The sequence below is a fragment of the Microcaecilia unicolor genome, chromosome 8 (genome assembly GCF_901765095.1).
Source record: "Microcaecilia unicolor chromosome 8, aMicUni1.1, whole genome shotgun sequence".
In the NCBI taxonomy this organism is placed as follows: Eukaryota; Metazoa; Chordata; class Amphibia; order Gymnophiona; family Siphonopidae; genus Microcaecilia; species Microcaecilia unicolor.
Genome location: NC_044038.1, coordinates 163126129 through 163146801, shown reverse-complemented (window position 1 = coordinate 163146801; position 20673 = coordinate 163126129). Strand labels below are relative to the sequence as shown.

Here is a 20673-nt window from a genome sequence, read left to right as displayed (position 1 = left end):
TTAGAAAATTAATAGCAATTTTCAGTATTTAGTCTTTTTGGCTACTGTAAAATTAGGCTTTGATAATAAGTGTTTTCTTCCAATTTGTTTTTTATTTTTATACTCTATTTTTGAAATCTTATTCCTCACCCACCAGTAAGCATTTCCGGACCAATATCCTAAATCAATTAGGCATTCACTGGAAGTTGATGAATGCATAACGGGCCTATCCATTTAAAAGTTATATCAGATTGTATTGTGCTTTTTAAAATTACAAAACAGCTCAGTACTTTTCCCAGAATTGGGAGAGGGCAAAGTGGTCCACAGAAGTATCCAGATAGTGGTAATATTTAGTAGATAAATGGATAATATCTGTGCTTAGGTCTCCTGAATAGCAGACCTCAGCTAAATGGATCATGTGGTCCTGTTCACCTCACTATCTAATTATTCAGTGTCACTTATGAAATGCTGACACTGGTGTTCAGCTTAAGTCGGGGACCACACTAGCTGAATATTGGCCCCATTATGTTTAATTTGGCATGGTGTTCCCCAGCATATGAGACTCTACAAACATTGTCCCAGTATCAAAAGAACTAGTGGAATTAAATACTTGATGTGAGAGATGCAGAAGTATAGAGAGTTTGATATATGGCTTCAGAGATCAACTGTCGATTTCAGCTCATAAATAGAAATAGTTAATAGGACAACTGTGCAAAAATCATGCTTATGTGGATGTACTACTGATGCACCACAGGTCACAAATAGCTCTAATGAGCTTTGGACTATAAAACTGTGCCCCCAACCTTAGTGATTTGTAGAGCTGAAAACGGTTTATGTTCCTTGTTACGTTCAGTCTTCATCAGGGTTGTAGCTAGAGCTTTTTGCTTAGGATAAAAAAAGGGAAAGATTTGGACTTTTTTTTTGTAATGTAGTTTTCTGAGATGGTTGTTGGGGGATTAGGGGTTGATTTTGCACTTTTTTGGTTTACGAATGAATTTGATATGGGAGGGGTAGTGTGCGCATGTGGCTGGCTAGAGACCATGCAGTTATTCTCTCTCATCCATGTAGCAGCATTTGCCAATGGTTACATTTTCAAATCAAATAACCTTACAAAGTTACATAGTTATATACGTAACTTTGTAAGTGTATGTGCTTTGAAAATGAGCCTCTAAGTGTTTTTATTCTCAGCTAAAATTGTTTCATCAACTTTGGTTATCTCAAACAGCCACATTCCAGTGTACTTCACCTCACCCTTACCCTTTTGAATATCTCTTATGCTGAGTAATAACATTTTCAGGGTGCCCCTGAAGAAACATTGTATTTACTGTTGCATGATGCTTGAGGTTAATATCTGACCTAGTGAGATCACTGTTAATGTGGTTGTAAGAGTATTTAGGAAAGACAATTCTGCTATAATAGAAGACTTCATTCAGTTAATTCCCCAGATAGCTTTTAATTTGATTGCTTTATTATCAATTTCAATAAACTTAAAAAAAATTGAATAAAGACTTTCAGTATGCACTGCAATATAACCTCAATCAATCTATAGGTAGTAAAATAAACCTGAAAACAACCTTCTAGACCACATAAGGAAGAGAGAGCACAATTCACACATCAGAAGGAATATTACATTCAGAAAATAACTAAATAAGATACACAATATATAACATATATGACCGAACTTCAAAGAGAGAAACCCACTGATGTCTGTCGCAGCCCTGATACTCCTCTACCTTCAAGAAAGAACTGAAGCTGTACAGGATTATAGAAAACAAAAGAATGTTGATCCAGATAGACCAAACATTTAGATGGGTACCTTAATTGAAATTTAGCCCACAAAGCAATAACATGCTGTTTAAAAGACAAAATTTTTTTTCCTTCTATTTTGAGTCCACTTGGAAATGTCTGTAAAGAGAGAGAGATTTTACCTTCAAAGAAAAAAAAAAGTTCAGAAGAAAGAGGCGCAAAAGCACGTCCTTATCCGGCTGAAATACAAAAGTTGCAAGCAATGTAGATCTAGAGACTACCTCCTCAACCGAACATTCCAAGATATTACTTATATTAAGACTATCAGAAGACACTTCTACCAATGAATTGCTAGCAAGAAAGCTAGTATGTCTAGGAACTGGCAAATAATTTATTTTATGTAATGGTGGAAGCCCAATATTAGAATGTTTTAAATTTTCTTTCAAAAACCTATAAAATAGGTTTTTAGGTGTAGCAGTCAATATATTAGGAAAATTCAAATGTCTGGTGAAATTATCCAAATTTTCAATTTTTTGCTGCAAAGTTAATTTATCCTGAACCAAAGTTGTCTGAACACTCTGTGACTTCTGGATAGAAGAATCTAATAAATATAAATTATCTGTCTGAATCTTCAGTGCTTCTTCACACTTTTCAATCCTTTGTGCTTGTTGATAAACTTGAGGGGAAATTCCTGCATACTTTGTGTAGATGGAGTCCAGGACTGTCCAGATAGTATAGAGGGTCACCTCAGAGGGTCTCACTAGGGGAGGGACAGTTGGAATAGTCCCATCTCCCATCGCACCCTATATCAATCCTCCAGGAGTTTGAAAGACTTGACTTTCTTCCCTTGGAGTCGTTTCCACCTCCATCAGTTCTTGAAGAGCTGGCATTCCCTTGGTTACGTCAGGCAGCATGCACTGCAATGTCTGGCACGAGCCCAACGTCAGAGGATCTTGTGGCTGTGGAGGAGGCACTGGTCCTGCGGGTCTGAGCGAAACTTCGCTCCCGAGTCCCGGAGTTCCCTTCAGCAATGGACCAGCTGGTACGCCCCGAGATAAGGGTGTCATGAAGGCACTAATTGGTACCTGCTGAGCCAAAGAAGTGTCCTGGTGTGGCCAGGCAGAAGCCGCCTGCTTTCCCCACCAACAAAAAGTAAAGAAATTTAAATAAGGCAGGAACAGAGTCTCCAGCGCCCTCATTGTGCGGCCATCTTGGATCTCTCCCCCAGATATCTTTTTAACCATGAACATTATAAGTACCTGAGCCTTGTCTACTTCACTACTTGAATAATCTTAATTACTCTCACCTCTACCTAACAATCCTGTATATTAGAGCAGGACATAAAAAAATCAATTTAGCACATTGGAGGAGATTCTATATATGGCGCCTAAAAAACTGGCGCTGAAATCAGTGCCGACTAAGCATATCCTATAATTGACACCTAGAATTAGGTGCCGATTATAGAATATGTTTAGTTGATATTTCAGCACCGATATCTGTGCGCAATCCATTTATGCCAACGAAAACCTGGTGTAAATATTAGCGTGTAGATTTAGGCGCACTGGGTCATATTCTATAACTAGGCGCCTAAATTTTGGAACGCCCATTTCCCCACCCATAACCATGCCTCTTTTTGCCTCTGCGCATTAGAAGTTTGTCGCACATCATTACAGAATATGCTTAGTGAGTTGTGCGCCTAAATTCTAATCAGTGCCAGTTGGTCCTCAGTATTGCTTGTTAAGTGCTGTTATCAGCGCTCATTAGCTTGTTAAGTTATGCACACAGTGTTATAGAATCCGTGCCAATTTCTGCGCCTAAATCTAAGCGCATTATATAGAATCCGGGGGATTGTGTATAGCATGGCGTGCCCAGGCTGAATTTAATGTGTGAGCAGAGCTTGAGAAGTTGCAATAGAAGGTGCTTTGGGTTGAAATATTTATTTTGCTGTATGTTTTGTAAGTAGATGCTTTCTCTGTATCCTTCCTTCTGTGAATGGGGTACCATATGATTGTTTCTCTAGCTAAGTCAACTTTTCTGATGGTGTAAAACACATGAATCCCTGAAAGTAACCGGTTGTAAGATGAAAGGTTAATTGATCACCAGTGCGCAGTGAGAGTGAGGTCTGCATTCAGTAATTTTGTAACATGACACTGTAGAAAAGTGTTGCTAATAACTGTGTATATGTGACTTCAAAAGTGCTGAATGTGCCCCAGTATAAGGTCATTGTATCAATGGAGAGAGACTAATGTATATATCTCCTGAAATAGTTTGTAATCTTGGCAGGGCATGAAATTACATTGTTCGAGGCAAATATGGCATGAAAGACCTTACCTAATTATTATTTTTTTTAAAGCTTTTCAGGATGTGAATCTTAGGTGAATCTCTTCATAAAGGTGGTTAATAAATCCCAATAAATAAAGAGATGTCTTCATGTTTTGTTTTATTGCTTGTAGGGATTATGTCAGGAGTGAACTGGAGTCGGGCTATGAAGGGCCCATGTACCTAGAACCCCTCTCTCTTAATCGCTTCACGACAGCACTGATTGGTGAGTGGACAGCAACATCTGGTACAAAGACGCCATCAGTAGGGACGGGTGCTTTCTTGAGCTGGGTTCCTTATTTGATATTTTTATTTAATAATAAGATTCATGTCCCTTTTAATGTCCTGTCCCAGGGAGCTTGCAGTCTTTTTTGTTTGTTTGTTTTTTCTACATAGGATGCATGAAAGACAGTTCTGTAATCTAGGTACACCCTCCCACCCCCCATTCATATGTGCGTTATGTATATAAATGTTGCACCTAAGCACTATTCTGTAAATACCGGCTTAACTTACATATTTGCAAGGGAGGTGTACACAGGACTCCCACTTATACACATAACTTACAGAATACTGTAAGTTAGCCGTATCCCTGCTGCATTTAGGTACCCACAGTGACATCAGGTGGCATAAGTACGAGTACCTACATTTTTTAGGTGGACCGATACTAGGCTATGCTAGTATTTTATAATGGAATCTAAATGCGTAGGTTCTGTTACAGAGATCTTTAAGTCTATCCCCATATGCTTTATGACGAGGACTGCTGGCCATTTTAGTAGTCGCCCTCTGGACCGACTCCATCCTATTTATATTTTTTTGAACGTGGCTTTCCAGAATTGCAGACAGTATTCTAAATGAGGTCTCACCAGATTGTTCTTCTACAGAGGTGGCATCACCTCCTTTTTCCTGCTGGCCATTCCTCTACCTATGCACCCAAGCACCCTTCCTGCTTTCGTTGCTTTTTCAACCTCCTACCAAGTGACCTCGTAGTTCCCAATTATAGGATTGTCCCCTTAGTGACTTGAAATGTATGATATAAGCAGTGATACCTAGTACTAAGTTAAAAAAAAAAAAAAGCTTCTGCCATTCTTTTGGAAGGCGTTATGTGATGCCTGGCAGGTCCATACATTTTGAGGCCAGGCATTGACAAAGAAATGGATTTAGCTTCAGAAGTATGAAAGTTGTTTTTTTTGCTTTAATCCCATCCTTTTGCAGTATAGGGATCCTCTGTGTTTATCCACTGTTCACAAAAAACAAGAGATATGGAATGTAAAAGTAATGCTTCATATAAAACTAAATTCCACACAAAACAATAGTGTCAATAATTCAAAAAAACAGGATGAGTCAAATCTCAGTGGATAATTATATATATGTGTATATGTATATATCAAACATATAAATGACAAGTGACCGACTCACCCGCAAATGCGCAGTAGAGACTTCCCTCTCTGTCCCGCCCTCGTGTCAAGACGTGATGACGTCACAGGGCGGAACAGAGAGGGAAACGGACACTGCCGCTGGAGCCTGGAGACGAAGCAACATTGCCGGCGCACCAACCTCCACCCCCCCCCAACCCCGACGTTGCCGCCGCCGCTCCCGCCCCCCTCCGTATCAGGCCCCCTGCACTGACATGACAGCGCCTCTCACCTCCGTGTGGAAGCGCTGCAGGCAGCAGCAGAGCGATCTGCTGCTGCCTGCAGCACTTTCACACGGAGGTGAGAGGTGCTCTCATGTCAGTGCAGAGGGCACGGAGGGGGGAGGGAGCGGCGGCGAGGAGGGTAGCTGGACATGGGGGGAGGGCAGGGAGGAGAGAGGAGGGTTGCTGGACATGGGGAGAGAGCAGGGCAGAGAGGAGGGTTGCTGGACATGGGGGGAGGGCAGGGGAGAGAGCAGGGGAGGTGAGGCCAAGGGAAAGAGGAGGGTTGCTGGATATGGGGGGAGGGCAGGGGAGAGAGGAGGGCTGCTGGACATGGGGGGAGGGCAGGGCAGAGAGCAGGGTTGCTGGACATGGATCGATGGAGGGGAGGGCAGGGGAGAGAGGAGGGTTGCTGGACATGGGGGGAGGGCAGGGGAGAGAGGATGGTTGGTGGACGAGGGGGAAGGCAGGGGAGAGAGCAGGGTTGCTGGACATGGATCAGGGGAGGGCAGGGGAGAGAGGAGGTTTGCTGGACATGGATGGATGGAGGTGAGAATTATTACATTTTGCAAAACACAAATCTCGCCCGTTTTAACGGGCTTAACGGCTAGATGCGTATATTACATATACAGTGCACTCCATTTAAGTGCACGTTGGATAAGCGCATGCTCTGTTTAACTGCATGCCGTACCTCGGTCCCATTTTTGGCACCATCAATTTCTATTGGGACAAACTTCGGTTTACTGCATCACTGATAAGCGCAAGATTCACTTATATGCATGGTTTAAGACCGCTCCTCTGCAGGAAAGACTCCGCATAAGCGCGCACGGAATATGGAAGCCGATTGGCGCCTGACAACCAACAATATTTCAAATTTACCGCCCCTTTAACTGCCACAGGCAGAATAAGTGAAAAAATGTTGTTAGAGTATACACTGGGGTCGTTGTCGTCGTCGCGGTGGATCTGTAAGACTTTTAACACTGCCTGAACAAATAGAAGTTCTTAAAAAATTAGAAAACAAACAGTCAAGCATCTATTGCTAAAGAATATGGTGTCAATCCCAGTCAAATTTCACGTGTCGTGAAGCAGAAAGACCAGCTTCTGGAAGACTGGCAAAACAATACAAATCCACAATGGAAACGAAAACGGGTGGGAAAAGCTGAGGAGGTAGAAGATGCTCTTCTTCGGTGGTTTTCTCGAGTCAGGAGCAGACAGTTTTTCCTGTCAGTGGTCCACTGCTTATGGAGAAAGCTAACCAGCTAGCTGAAAGTCTTGGACTAACTGAATTCAAAGCCACTGTTGGATGGTTGGAAAGATGGAAGGAGAGGAACAACATAAAATTCAAGAAACAGCATGGTGAGAAACAAGATGCTGATGACTTTGGTGTTGAAAATTGGGTTGTTTCAGTTCTTCCTACCATCTTGAACGAGTTTGCACCTCATGACATTTTCAATGCTGACAAAAACGGTCTCTACTGGCGAGCAATTCCTGATGGAACACTTGCATTCAAACATGCCGAAACTACTGGAGGTAAAACATCAAAGGACCGACTGACGATCCTCCTTTGCTGCAATATGGATGGGAGTGAGAAGTTGGAACCCCTCACCATTGGAAAGAGCAAACAGCCCCGTTGCTTCAAGAAAGTTAAGCCACTTCCTGTGTCATGTGAGGCTAACGCAAATTCATGGATGACTGGGGAAATTTGGAAGCAGTGGCTAAAGCAGTTAGACACTAGAATGCGGGCACAAAAGCATCAGATTTTGTTGCTTTGTGATAATTGTGCTGCACACAGGGATGATATGAGGCTGTCTAACGTCAAGGTGGTCTTCCTGCCGCCAAACACTACCTCTCTGATCCAACCTATGGATCAGGGCATAATAGCCAATTTTAAATAACATTATCGGGCTCTTGTGCTTCATCGTCTGATGAGCGTTATGGATGACCAGACTGGCAAGGATAAATGTGCTGTTGAACTGGCTCTTAATCTATCACTGTTGGATTCCCTGCATATGCAGAAAGAAGCCTGGAATCATGTTACACAGGCAACCATTGTGAACTGCTACAAGCGGGCAAGCTTTAAGGATGTGGAGAGGGACGAAACAGATGCAGCTGTTGCAAACGTGTCAGATGAACAGGTTATTGACATCCCAGCCGGTGTTACTGAAGAGGAGTTTTCATCGCTACGTAGCTGTTGATTACGATCTACAAACAGCTGATGACAGCACTGATGTTGAGATATGTGCCTACACGCAGGCAACAACGCCTGATGATGAAACAGATGAAGAAATGAGCAGCGAAGCCTAACGTCAGTTAACGGAGACTATTTACTGTACGTATAATAATAAACAGTTGTGTACATATGTTTATCAAATGTCTAGCTTCTTTGGGTCGTTCCGATTAACTGCATGCATTTCTTTGGTCCCAGACCCTTGCACTAAAGTGGATTGCACTGTGTATATATATACACAGTCAGGCGAGGGCGGGACACGGAAGGAAGGAGTGGCCTGCCCTGCTGCTGCTTGCTGCGAAGGTGAAAGGAGGCGTTTAAGGTTAGTTCCGGGAGCGACGGAGGGCGGGCGATCCAACCCCGATGTTTCCCCGAAAAATAAGACAGCCCCTGAAAATAAAACCTAGTGCAATTTGGGGGGCAAAAATTAATATAAGACAGTGTCTTATTTTTGGGGAAACACGGTATCTATATATATATATATCTATATCTATATCTATATATATATATATATCTATATCTATATATATCTATATATATATAGATATATCTATATATATATATATATATAATAGATAGATACCGTGTTTCCCTGAAAATAAGACACTGTCTTATATTAATTTTTGCCCCCCAAATTGCGCTAGGTTTTATTTTCAGGGGCTGTCTTATTTTTCGGGGAAACATCGGGGTTGGATCGCCCGCCCTCCGTCGCTCCCGGAACTAACCTTAAACGCCTCCTTTCACCTTCGCAGCAAGCAGCAGCAGGGCAGGCCACTCCTTCCTTCCGTGTCCCGCCCTCGCCTGACGAAACGTCCGCGAGGGTGGGGCACGGAAGGAAGGAGAGGTCTGCCCTGCTGCTGCTTGCTGCAAAGGTGAAAGGAGGCGTTTAAGGTTAGTTCAGGGAGTGACGGAGGGTGGGTGGAGGGGGGGCCGGCGACCTCTGGTGGGGGGTGGCCCGAGGGTGGCCTTGTCCAGCTCTTGGCGGCCCTGCTTTCAAACAAAAATTTGCTAGGTCTTACTTTCAGGGGAGGCCTTATATCTACCAATTCAGGAAAACCTCTACTAGGTCTTATTTTCGGGGGATGTCTTACTTTCAGGGAAACAGGGTAGATAGATAGATAGATAGATAGATAGATAGATAGATAGATAGATGGATGATATATTATGGGAGGAAAAGACTTCAGAGTCCCATTGAACTAAATTCAGTTCAGAACAGTGACTTAGGGTGATACTTCATAGGTCAGAAATACCTCCCCATTGTGCAACAAATATAGTTTCAGTAAAGCTGCAGTCTTTTAAAGAAATCACTTAATCTTTGTTTATCAGTATGTGTGCTGTGGAAAAATGTGAGAGGCTTCTTGGCTGGCTTTATTTAAAACTTTGAGAATCTTCAACCCACAGGAACTCTGTTCTATTCTTGGGAGATTAAAGTGTTTAGTTAAATAGAAACTCAAATTGTGAGAAGGAAGATGCTGAAGGTTGCATTTTCCTAAATACTAATAGAGGTTTAAATTTTATTAACAGGAAACTTGCTTTTTTTAAAATTGGTGGCTTTGTTTTTATTCTTTCCAACCCAACAGAAGTTGGAAAGAATTATGCAAAAGGTCAAATTTCTATCTATCTCTGGGTGCAAAATAACTGAAAATTAGCGGGAATGGGGTGAAACATGGAATGGGGGGGGGGGGGGGGGGGTGGGGGAAGTGGTAAAAAGACTCGTAGTTCAAAAATGGATCACATTGGGTAAGCTCTGTCGAGCAGGGACTGTCTCTTCATGTTCAAGTGTATAGCGCTGCGTACGCCTAGTAGCGCTATAGAAATGATAAGTAGTAGTAGTAGAGTTCCAGAGAGATAAGCCTGCCTCCTCACCCCCCCCCCCCCCCAAAAAAAAAATGTCTCAATGCATCTCTATGGGAAGAGGAGTTCCAACTTCTATAGCATAGATACTTATATACAGTACAACATAGCAGGGAATTGCTCCCTGTTCTGAACTCTGCCATTCTCCCAAACAGCCCCTACCCCCCCCCCCCCCCCAAAAAAAATATGACCCCGCAAACACCCCACCACCTTACAAACTGCCGAACCCACAAAATCTCCCCTTTGTTAACTTCTACACCACCCTGTGACTGCCGTCACTCCCAAAAAGTAACCCCACAACTGTTCTATCACCCCACAAGCTACACTTCATCATCCCATGCTACTGCACCACTCATATTTGTTGGGTATTGGCAAAATGGGAACCCTGTGTGATATGCTTAGGACTCAATGAGGTTAGAACTGACAACTGTCTGGCTTTTTTTCAGGAGTCTTCTGATTTTTACATTCATTTCACAGAAGCTAGAAAAATGCTTAACATGTATAAACATTTTTAGAGTTTAAAAAATATCTGTCGGTCTCTATTTCTGCCTCATGTGAGTGTGCATACCTTGCATGTTTCTAGGGTAATTAGTAGTGGAGACAATGGATAGGATTCAGCCAATGGGAGGCCAGTTAGAGCGGAACACTGGAAGGCAGCTGCAATCACAAAAGATTGTGGATAGCATCCAGCCAATGGGAAGGCTGTGGGTGCAGAACATTGGAAGGTAGCTGTAGTCACAAAGACCGTGCATATTATAATCAGTAAGGAAGGTTGTGGGGGCAGAGCACTGGAAGATAGCTCTAGTTACGGAAAGGGAGTTGGTAAGCCTTGTGCTGTCCAAGCCCCAAATGGGAAATGTAGTTCCAACAGCTGCACCGTACAAACACCAATTCCAATAACATAGTAATTATGGAATTGCATCTTTCAAAGAGTTTTTCAAGGTTTCTAACTGGCTGGCTTGACCGTTGGGTAGGGGAAGCGGGCAGCAGGCAGGTGTGAAGCTCCCAGCCACTGGGTGAGTCTGAAATGCAACCCTCTGCTGGACGGGGTCTCACTTGCCAGTCTCCTTGGAGTTCCCTTGGCTCCCAAGCCAAGCTACATACTGCAATTGACCAGGCAAACTGCTCAGCCACAGGCAGTTCCAACCAAAGCAGTTCAAAACAACTTGTGGTAGATCCCTGGTAACTCCAGCAAAACAGCACAGAAGCAAACAGTTTAAAACAAAGGGGTTTCCTTTATCTTCCCTTCCTCAGGGTATTCTTGAACTACTACTACTTAGCATTTCTATAGCGCTGCCAGGGTTACGCAGGGCTGTACAAGTTTAAGGCCTCTCGAGGCTCCCTGGCCCTTGGCTTCAGGGCAATCTGTAAAGACACAAGCCCTTCCTTCTCTCTCTCTGGCCTCACTGGCCCCGGGCTCCTGAGCAGGTCTTCTGCTGGTCTTCTCCCAGTCCCTTGCAAGCACCCACCTCTATATCTGGGGCTCCTGCCTTACTCAGGGTGACTACTCGGGCATGCTTTCCTTTGGCTGGAAATCCACTTCTGTCCAGTCCAGTGTGCCCCGGTCACCCCTCTGATCCCTGGGCCGTGACCCCTCGCACTCTCCTGGAACTTCAACTAAGATTCTCCAGCCTTCACATATATGCAAATGAGACAGTCATCAAAATGCAAATTCAATTTATTAGACTATACTGCAGTCTTGTGGAAACCACTTCTTTCCAGCCGTTATTCCCTTATTACGAGTTCTCTCACTGAGCCCATCTACTGTGGGGAACCTAGGTCTCAGTGTCTAACAACCTCCACCCCTGGATAGGACACTCTTCACTCTCCACAACTTTATCGTCCTATCCTCCACCCCACGGCTGTTAGTCCATTCTCATTAGCAATTGTTCATAGCAATAGTGCACAGTTCCCTCCATCCATTCTATGTCCTTAGTCCAGTAAGTACCTTCTTGGTCTTTGAGGGTTCCTTCTCCCCCTTTTCCCAAGGCATCTCCTCTACTGGGCATCAGGTTTCTGGCTTCACTGGATTCAGGTAAATGGTCCTAGGTCCCCATCTGTTCTCCTCCCTCCTCTTCAGGAGCTAGGATTTATATAGGGCTGCTAATAGCCCACCACACCCTTTCTGGGCCCCTCCTCCCCGTTCTGGAAGAGTCCTGAGGGCCCTTCTCTTAACAGGGAATCTCTACTACATACTCCCTGGTCCCCATGTTCAGGCCTTAGCCGGAGCTCCTTCTGCTGGCTCCTTCAGGTCATTACCCTGATGTCCCATTTGGAGCTCCCCCTAGGGATCAAAACAGGGCATTTTCTCTATTTCTTGGAGGAGAGCGCCATCTAGTGGCCTCCTCGGGGTAGGGCAACCACTGTGTTTATCACACATGTCAGAAACTGTCCAGTGATAAGTGCCATTTTTCTGCTGACCCATGACCTCGGAGGTGATTCTGTTCAACGTCTCCTTTCTCTGCTTGCCAGCTGACAAGACTGCAGGGCTCTTGTGGTTATATCACTATTCACTAACAACCGCCACAAGACTTGTGGCAGTGCTAGCAGAACTAATTGAAAAAAGTTCTTGGGGCTTTGATCAGCCTGTGAGCCAGAATATGTGGTTTAAAGGGAATTCTGAATGTGGGAGTTTGGGGAGGGAGGTTTCATGGGGGGGGGGGGGGGGGGCAGGATAGGCACAAAATGTAGGGAAGGGGGCATAAATGTGAGATGAGTGCAGAATGTGGGGTGTTAGAGGGGTTTCTGAATGTAAGCGTTGGGGGCACAGGGGGCAAGGTGCTCACAAGTGGGGCTAAGAAGGTATTTTGAATGTCAAGATGTGGCGCATTGGGGCTGGAATGGGCACACGTGGGGCAAAGAGGGGATTCCGAATGTGGAGACAGTGGGACTAGAAGGTGTGACGGTCTTTCTTGAACTGTTTGGAATACTTAATACATAATAATCTCAGCCATGTAACACCTCTCTTTTTTACAATCATGTATATTTAAACAAAGAAAGAAAAGAAACCCAAAATAATTATTTATGGAGAAAGAAAGGAATATCCCATAAGCAGGAAACGTCAGGCAGTAGACCGTTAAAAAAAAAAAAAACCTTACTCAAGAAAACTCAAATTCTGCAAACAACCCCAGATTTTCTTTCAGAGTCCACCTGAATTGTGTCTAATAGCAGTTTATGTCATCATCTTATAACATAGTACAACTTAACCTCCTGGTTCTTTCTAGGCCACTGTCAAAGTCAGCTTGGACGTATTCAACAAGTGTCTGACCAAAGTAGTCTAAGATTTACAGAATCCTGGTATGTCTGTCAAGCAAAAAAAATCCCAGGGTTACAAGGAACCTTTAAACCTGTAACCCAGAGGATCTGGAATTGAATGCTCTTCCAAAAAGCTCTTGCCTTCGCGAACATCCACCAAACATGCCCCTAAGTGCCCTTAAACCCACACCCCTACCAGCAGGCTGAATTAACCCAAGGGTACCAGCGGCTAAGATGATCTGGAGTAAGGTACCAATGGTACATAATCTTGACATTGTTTTCATTAACATTTGAAGCAATTGCAATTTTTGGCATGTATTTTTCCATAGATTCCCACTCAGCTGGGGTATATGCTACTCCAAGTTCTCGTTCCCATAGGGGCTAGTTCCCTAAGATAACCATTGAGTGTACCCACCAAGTGTTTAGTAAACAAAAAATCTTCACAAACATCCTCTAAAAAGATATATTCCCCAGTTAAGTATTCCTTCAGTATTTTAGAAGTCATGTACGCAAAATGATGAGTTTGTGGAAGACTCTAATCTCATGGCAGGGTTTGAAAGGGAAGCTTAGTATCTGCATTGTATAATTGACCCCATCTGACAAATCCCAGTTGCTTCCATGTTCTATAGACTGACTTACGCTGAGCTTCTAATTGAGAAATCTGTTGTAACTCCTTTAGGGTTCCCTATTCTTCTTTCTAGGGGCATACTTCAGGAAGAAGCCCCTTGAGTCAGCCTTCATGACATTCCTGATTATGTGAAAAGGAGGGCCTGAGTTCAAATTGATCTCCAAATACTCCCTGAGAAACAGCTTATACTTTCACACAACATTTGATCTTTAATCAAGCTAGAAGTGTCCAGAACTACTCATATGTCTCCTGCCTTATACTACTACTACTATTTCTTATAGCCAATAATCTCACCCAACAAGGAACATGATCAGCAAAGATTATTTCCAGTATAGTCAGTACGGGTATATAAAGAATGCAGAAAATAATAAAAAGTACAATCCTATTTGGATCCATTTTTATCTCGCCATACATCATATAAATTAAGATCCTGTGTAAGAGACTGCAGAGCAGTAATCGATGGCTTGTCACCTGAGAAATGTCCACTAGTTGATTCTAGCTGTGAATTAAGGCAAGTATTACATTCTCTCCCCCCCCCCCCCCCCCCCCAAGTATCAGAGGGCCTCTGGCAAAGCCCCCCAGTTGGATTTTTACGATATTAAAAAAGAAATTCAGCTTGACCCATATTCGGGGCATATATGTTTGCCACAGTCACTCGACTTGGTGTCAAAGAACCTGAGCAAACACATATCTGCCACCAGGATCTCTCTCAATTTTTTGAATCTGTAGTCAGATCCTTGTGGATGAGAAGGGCAACCCCTCTCTTCTTAGTGCCTTGTTGATCTGATGCCAGTGCTATATGGAGGTACAATTTATGGTGAAGCAGGTGCTCATGGCACTTTTCTTAAATGCATTTCCTACACTGATATTTCTGGCGAATCAATTCCTGGAACCGTAAATGACGTTTCCTAGGTGAATTAAGGCCATTGACATTGTATTTTAACATTAGTACCTATAATCCAAAATTATCAAGAGAAGTCTCAGGCCATACAGGATGTTGTTCCACAGCATATAACAAACAAGCCACTATCTCCCCAATAGATAAAAACCCCAATAAACAAAAGAGCACCAACCCTCAATTTTGAACTAAAACCCCAGTAAGACTCCCCAATCCCCCAGCTCCAACCATATCCCATTTCCAACCCCCACCGTAATTCCTCAAACTCCAAATACCCCAGAATCCAAACGGACCCTAGTAGGGAAAAATAGAAGAGGAAATGGACCCAACCTCCTTTCAGTCTCCCCAACTCCCATCAAAAAACCCCATCCTCACTATAAACACTCACACTCTCAAATTTGAAATCACTCATCGCCAGACAACCATAATTATACCTCCATCAGCAGGTATATTAACTATTAATCAAGAATTGAGCAGTCTACAGAGTCCAGTGATGGAGAGCAAGGCTCATCAGCGTGTTTCAACCATAGTTGGCCACGCTTCAGGGCACAAATATGTTAAAGTATAGATTTTAAAAACCAGCAGTTACTCAAGTCCTTGGAGCTTTGGGTCAGTTTCTTCCCCTTTTCAGAAGGCTGTGCCCAGTGCTTGGTCTTTGTTGTGGGCATCGGGGCTGCTTCTTCCTCAGCAAATGATGTGGACACCAGACTGACATCCTCCATCTTTCTGGCCTGACAATAGACCCCCTTCACATGGAAGCAAAGGGCTAGTGGAAATGCCCAACGGTATTTCGTCTGTTGCTCCTTCAACACCTCCAATACTGGCTTAAATTCTCGATGCTTTGCCAAAGTAAATGCTGATAAATACAGTAGACATACACTTTAGCCTCCCTGCTACGGTAAAGAACTACCAGCTCGGCCCTTCTGCAGGACTACTTCTCTCACATTTACCCCTGGACTACTTCTTTATCCATATAACAAGTGCACCACTAGTGTTGTACATTTTATTTTATTCTTGAAATGTTCCTTTCGCTTTCATAAATAGCCTTCATTAATGAAATGTGCATAAATGTTAAATATGAAAATATAAGATGAGTAATGTGTATAGCTGGTAAAGAAATTTGGCAGACTGTTTCCCCAAGAAAGTTACAATAGTCGGATCCAGGAGAACTATTAATACCATCTGTAACCAGTACATAATGTAGAAATAAGTGGTGGATGAGAGGAAATTTTATTTGCCCGAATCGGCACATTACTTTGTATTTTTCTTTCTATACGTAATGCCATCAGTAATGAAGTGCTCTTTTGTGTACTGCAGGTCAATTGGTGGTTTGCACCCTGTGTTCTTGTGTAATGAAGACAAAGCAGATTTGGCTGTTTTCAGCTCACTTGCTCCCTCTGCTGGCTCGGCTGTGCCTTGTCCCTCTGGAAACTATTGTTGTTATTAACAAGTTTGCCATGATTTTTACTGGCTTGGAGGTGCTGTACTTCCTTGCATCCAATCTCCTGGTACCCTACAATCTTGCTAAATCGGCATATAGAGAACTTGTTCAGGTAAGACTCTTGCACATATTGATGCAAACTTTATTTTTCCTAATTATGGTTGCTGAGTGGGGGTTCCAAAAAATGTGCTTTTGGTGTATTCATTTTTAACCCTTAAACGTTTGAGCCACTTAGTAAAAATAGCTTATTGTAAGCCGTTTGGAATCATTTGCCCCACAGATTAATACCATTAATATCTGCCTTTTCATTGGCTACAACTATGCTGAGTAATCCTGCTTCTGCTTTAACAGCACAGAAAACTGCTGATGCTTGTTCATGAAATATTAGATGGGTACCACAATTCTGGAGTTAATACTGTTGTTATAAAAACTTTTATTTGCTTACAGTAATTTAACCTCAACAGTCAAATGTTTAAATCAGTGAAATGGGGACTGACTGCACCAGCAGCAATATGGGCAGTGCAGATTGTAGACCCACAACAAGCTTTTATTTCTTGTTGTTGTAACATAACATAGTAACATAATAGATGATGGCAGAAAAAGACCTGCACGGTCCATCCAGTCTGCCCAACAAGATAAACTCATATGTGCTACTTTTTGTGTATACCCTACCTTGATTTGTACCTGTCCTCTTCAGGGCACAGACCGTATAAGTCTGCCCAGCACTATCCCCGCCTCCCAACCACCAGTCCCGCCTCCCACCACCGGCTCTGGCACAGACCGTATAAGTCTGCTCAGCACTATCCCCGCCTCCCAACCACCAGCCCCGCCTCCCACCAGCGGCTCTGCCACCTAATCTCGGCTAAGCTCCTGAGGATCCATTCCTTCTGAACAGGATTCCTTTACGTTTATCCCAAGCATGTTTGAATTCCGTTACCGTTTTCATTTCCATCACCTCCTGCGGGAGGGCATTCCAAGCATCCACCACTCTGTCTGTGAAAAAATACTTCCTGACATTTTTCTTGAGTCTGCCCAATCTCATTTCATGTCCTCATTTCTTGATAGTATCTGGAAGCCTGGGAAGAATCATTTAACAGTGACATAGTGGTAGCTTATCTTGCTTTTGGGGAAGACCACAAACAGGTAACCCCCCTGCTACTTCAGCTGAGGGACTGGTATGAACCTGCCTGAAAGGAAAGGAAGTGGAAATATTTAATTTTTGATTTAGTGACGTGAAGTCCTCTGAAGAAGGGGTATAGCCAGCAGCTCATTTTGAGGGGACCCAGATGTAGACTGGGGTGGATCATGCATTTCTTCCTTCATCAAATGATGAAAGAAGAAATAAATAAATAAAAGATAGTACTTTTCATGTTTTTGATAATATATGTGATGTATTTCATGGATCGACGAAGATTACGTATTCACCCTAGATTTGAATGGTTAAACTATTGCCTGAGGATTGAATGATGCGTTTCTGACGGATCCAATCATATTTAAATGTGCTTTTCAAATAATGTCTTTATTGTTATGGGAGTTCGGTTTTGAATACATAGAGGGGCATTTTCGACTGGGCATTTGTCAAGGGCTACTGTAAGGACTTACCATTTATCCAATAACAATCCAGTGCGACACTACTTCAGTCCATAGGTGTTACTCCCGTGCAGAGACACTTATTGATCTCAAGATCCTATAGTCTCTATCTTCTCAACTTCGGACTTCAAACCTCAAGGAGGCCATTTGTTTTTCGCCACCTTACCATGCTTTGACCTTTACTAGTGTGCCTTGACTACCCAGATCCAGATTTTCTTCTGCAAAATTATTCCTTCGCAGGCCTTCCTTCTGATCCATCTCCTTTTAAGCCATCTATTACCTGAGATTTTGTTTAGCACAATACAAGAGAGGATCTTGATGCAGCAGGAAGTGGAACCACATTCAGATGTTTTTGGCTATTAAACTTTGTAGAGGTTCCAAAAGCTGTACGAATTCATGGCCTCCTAGAAAAGCATCAGCTCTGTATGTATCGTACCTGACTTACCATTCAGCCTGTATTCTAAAAGATGGTTATGAAGTGTACAGCCCAGCTAGCACCTTGTTTCAGTCGTCCAATTTTTCTGTTCCTCAGTTTAGTACTTGAGTTGGCCCTGAAGAAAGTGAGTGTGTGCAAAGTTTTCTAACACACCACTTAGTAAGGACCCCTGACTTGGACCCTTTGGGCAAGAAAGTTTTCCAGGATGCTATGCTCTCTGCCTACATTGCAGCTCGTTCATTCTGTTTGGTTCAGTATATACATACCATCATCCAAAAGGTTCCAGGTTTCCTGCCAACCCAGACACACTCCCCTTTGATCCAGACAATGCTACACTGGCTATGTTGATTAAAGTAAAGATAGCTTCTGTAGTTAAAAACAAATTGGTTGGGCTGACTGCTTCTGCGCTAACTAACGTAGCTAGCACAGCATTTATTTATTTATTAGGATTTATTTACCACCTTTTTGAAGGAATTCACTCAAGGCGGTATACAGTAAGAGTAGATCAAACATGAGCAATAGGCAATTACAGCAGTAAAAAATATTCAAATTACAATACAAAGAATGGCGTGGAGGGGCATAATCGAATGAAAACGTCTATCTCCATGGGCGTTTATCTCCGAGAACGGGTCCGTGAAGGGGCGGACCGAACCGTATTTTCGAAAAAAATAGACGTCCATGTTTTATTCGACAATTTGTGAGCTGGGCGTTTTTGTTTTTCAGCGATAATGGAAAATGAAAGCGCCCAGCTCAAAAACGAATAAATCCAAGGCATTTGTTCGTGGGAGGGGCCAGGATTCGTAGTGCACTGATCCCCCTCACATGCCAGGACACCAACCGGGCACCCTAGGGGGCACTTTTACAAAAACAAAAAAAAAGGTAAAAGAGCTCCCAGGTGCATAGCACCCTTCCCTTGTGTGTTGAGCCCCCCAAATCCCCCTCAAAACCCACTGCCCACAAGTCTACACCATTACTATAGCCCTATAGGGGTGAAGGGGGGCACCTACATGTGGGTACAGTGGGTTTGGGGGGTTGGACGACTAATAAGCATTAAGCAGCACAATTGTAACAGGTAGGGGGGGATGGGCCTGGTCCACCTGCCTGAAGTCCACTGCACCTCCTAACAACTGCTCCAGGGACCTGCATACTGCTGCCAGGGAGGTGGGTATGACATTTGAGGGTGAAAATAAAAAGTTGTGAAACATCATTTTTTGTGGTGGGAGGGGGTTAGTGACCACTGGGGGAGTCAGGGGAGTTCATCCCCGATTCCCTCTTGTGGTAATCTGGTCATTTAGGGCACTTTTTGGGGCCTTATTCGTGAAAAAACAGGGTCCAGGAAAAGTGCCCTAAATTCTAGCTACAAATGCATACTTTTTTTCCATTATCGGCGAAAGGCGCCCATCTCTGTTCGGGTGATAACCATGCCCCAGTCCCGCCTTCATCACGCCCCAGTCCCGCCTTCATCACGCCTCCGTCAACTTTGTACGCTTCCGCGATGAAGTGCAGTTGAAAACGTCCAAGTTCGGCTTTCGATTATACCGCGTTATTCGTTTTTGTGAGATAAACGTCCATCTCCCGATTTAGGTCGCAACTTGGGCGTTTTTCTCGTTCGATTATAAGCAGGATAGTATACTACTTACAATGTCTGAGCAACTCTGATACTGAGCTTGGAAGCAGGTATCCCGTATCATGCTGCAGGCTCGGGTAGGAAGTTTTGGACATGTCATGGAGGTTGGGGGGGGGGGGGGGGAAGAGAATCGGAGATAGCGGTTGGAAGGGTGGGAGTCCTAGCTGGAGGCCTAGAGAGACAATTTGGAAGTAAAGGATGACTGATGGGGGGTTTTCTTTCAGCGGAGTGCATCTAAACAACTTGAGGTGGGGGAATTGACTTTGAATACAAACAACAAAAAAATTATTGTTTGTCTTTGTTTTCAGTTGGAGCCATACTCTATTTACTATAGGTAGGCCTACTGTGAAACTATTGACAAAAAAAATTGAAAATGGCAGTTTTAGACTTAGCCACAGTTCTGAACACTTCACTGTTTTTATATGTTTCTATAATATTTTTTATATTAGTAGCACATCTACATTCTTAGGCGCGCTCATAGTATTGCATCTGTCTCTGGCCTTCCCTAAAGGCAAATAACAAAAGTGAAGCTATTTTGTTCTTTTCCTGTCCAGGTTGTGGAGGTGTATGGTCTTCTGGCACTGGGGATGTCTCTTTGGAACCAGTTGGTAGTCCCTGTGCTCTTCATGGTGTTCTGGCTGGTTCTGTTTGCACTGCAGATCTACTCTTACTTTAGCACACGCGATCAGCCTGCATCCCGCGAGAAGCTTCTCTTCCTCTTTCTTACAAGGTGGGTCAGACAGTAGATCATATGAGCATTTTTAATAATATTGGGAAGTGAGGGAAAAGCAGTATAGATTGAAACTCTGGCCCTTACAATGCAAAATGAGACTGGTTAAAAGTTTGACTTTTTCTTTACGTGCTCTATTTTATACTCCTAGGAAAATATTTCAGGCTATGCGCTTTGTTTCTGAGATTTTTCTTGTGCATTTGAATTGTATATACAGGACTTCTGACATTTGTTATGTTTTGTTGTAACACGCTGGGCATTTTAGCATAGTGGGCTATAAGTTGCATTTTCTTTCATACACCACCATCAA

The 20673-nt window shown here is 43.3% G+C and overlaps 1 protein-coding gene across 1 annotated transcript in view; it reads left to right on the top strand.

Annotated features, from left to right (window-relative positions):
* Positions 1-20673, top strand: part of RNF145 (ring finger protein 145) — a 77680-nt gene that overhangs the window by 44037 nt on the left and 12970 nt on the right. The window contains 3 exon segments of the mRNA XM_030212337.1: positions 4179-4270; positions 15857-16092; positions 20188-20363. Of these exon segments, the coding sequence (XP_030068197.1) occupies positions 4179-4270; positions 15857-16092; positions 20188-20363 (504 nt within the window).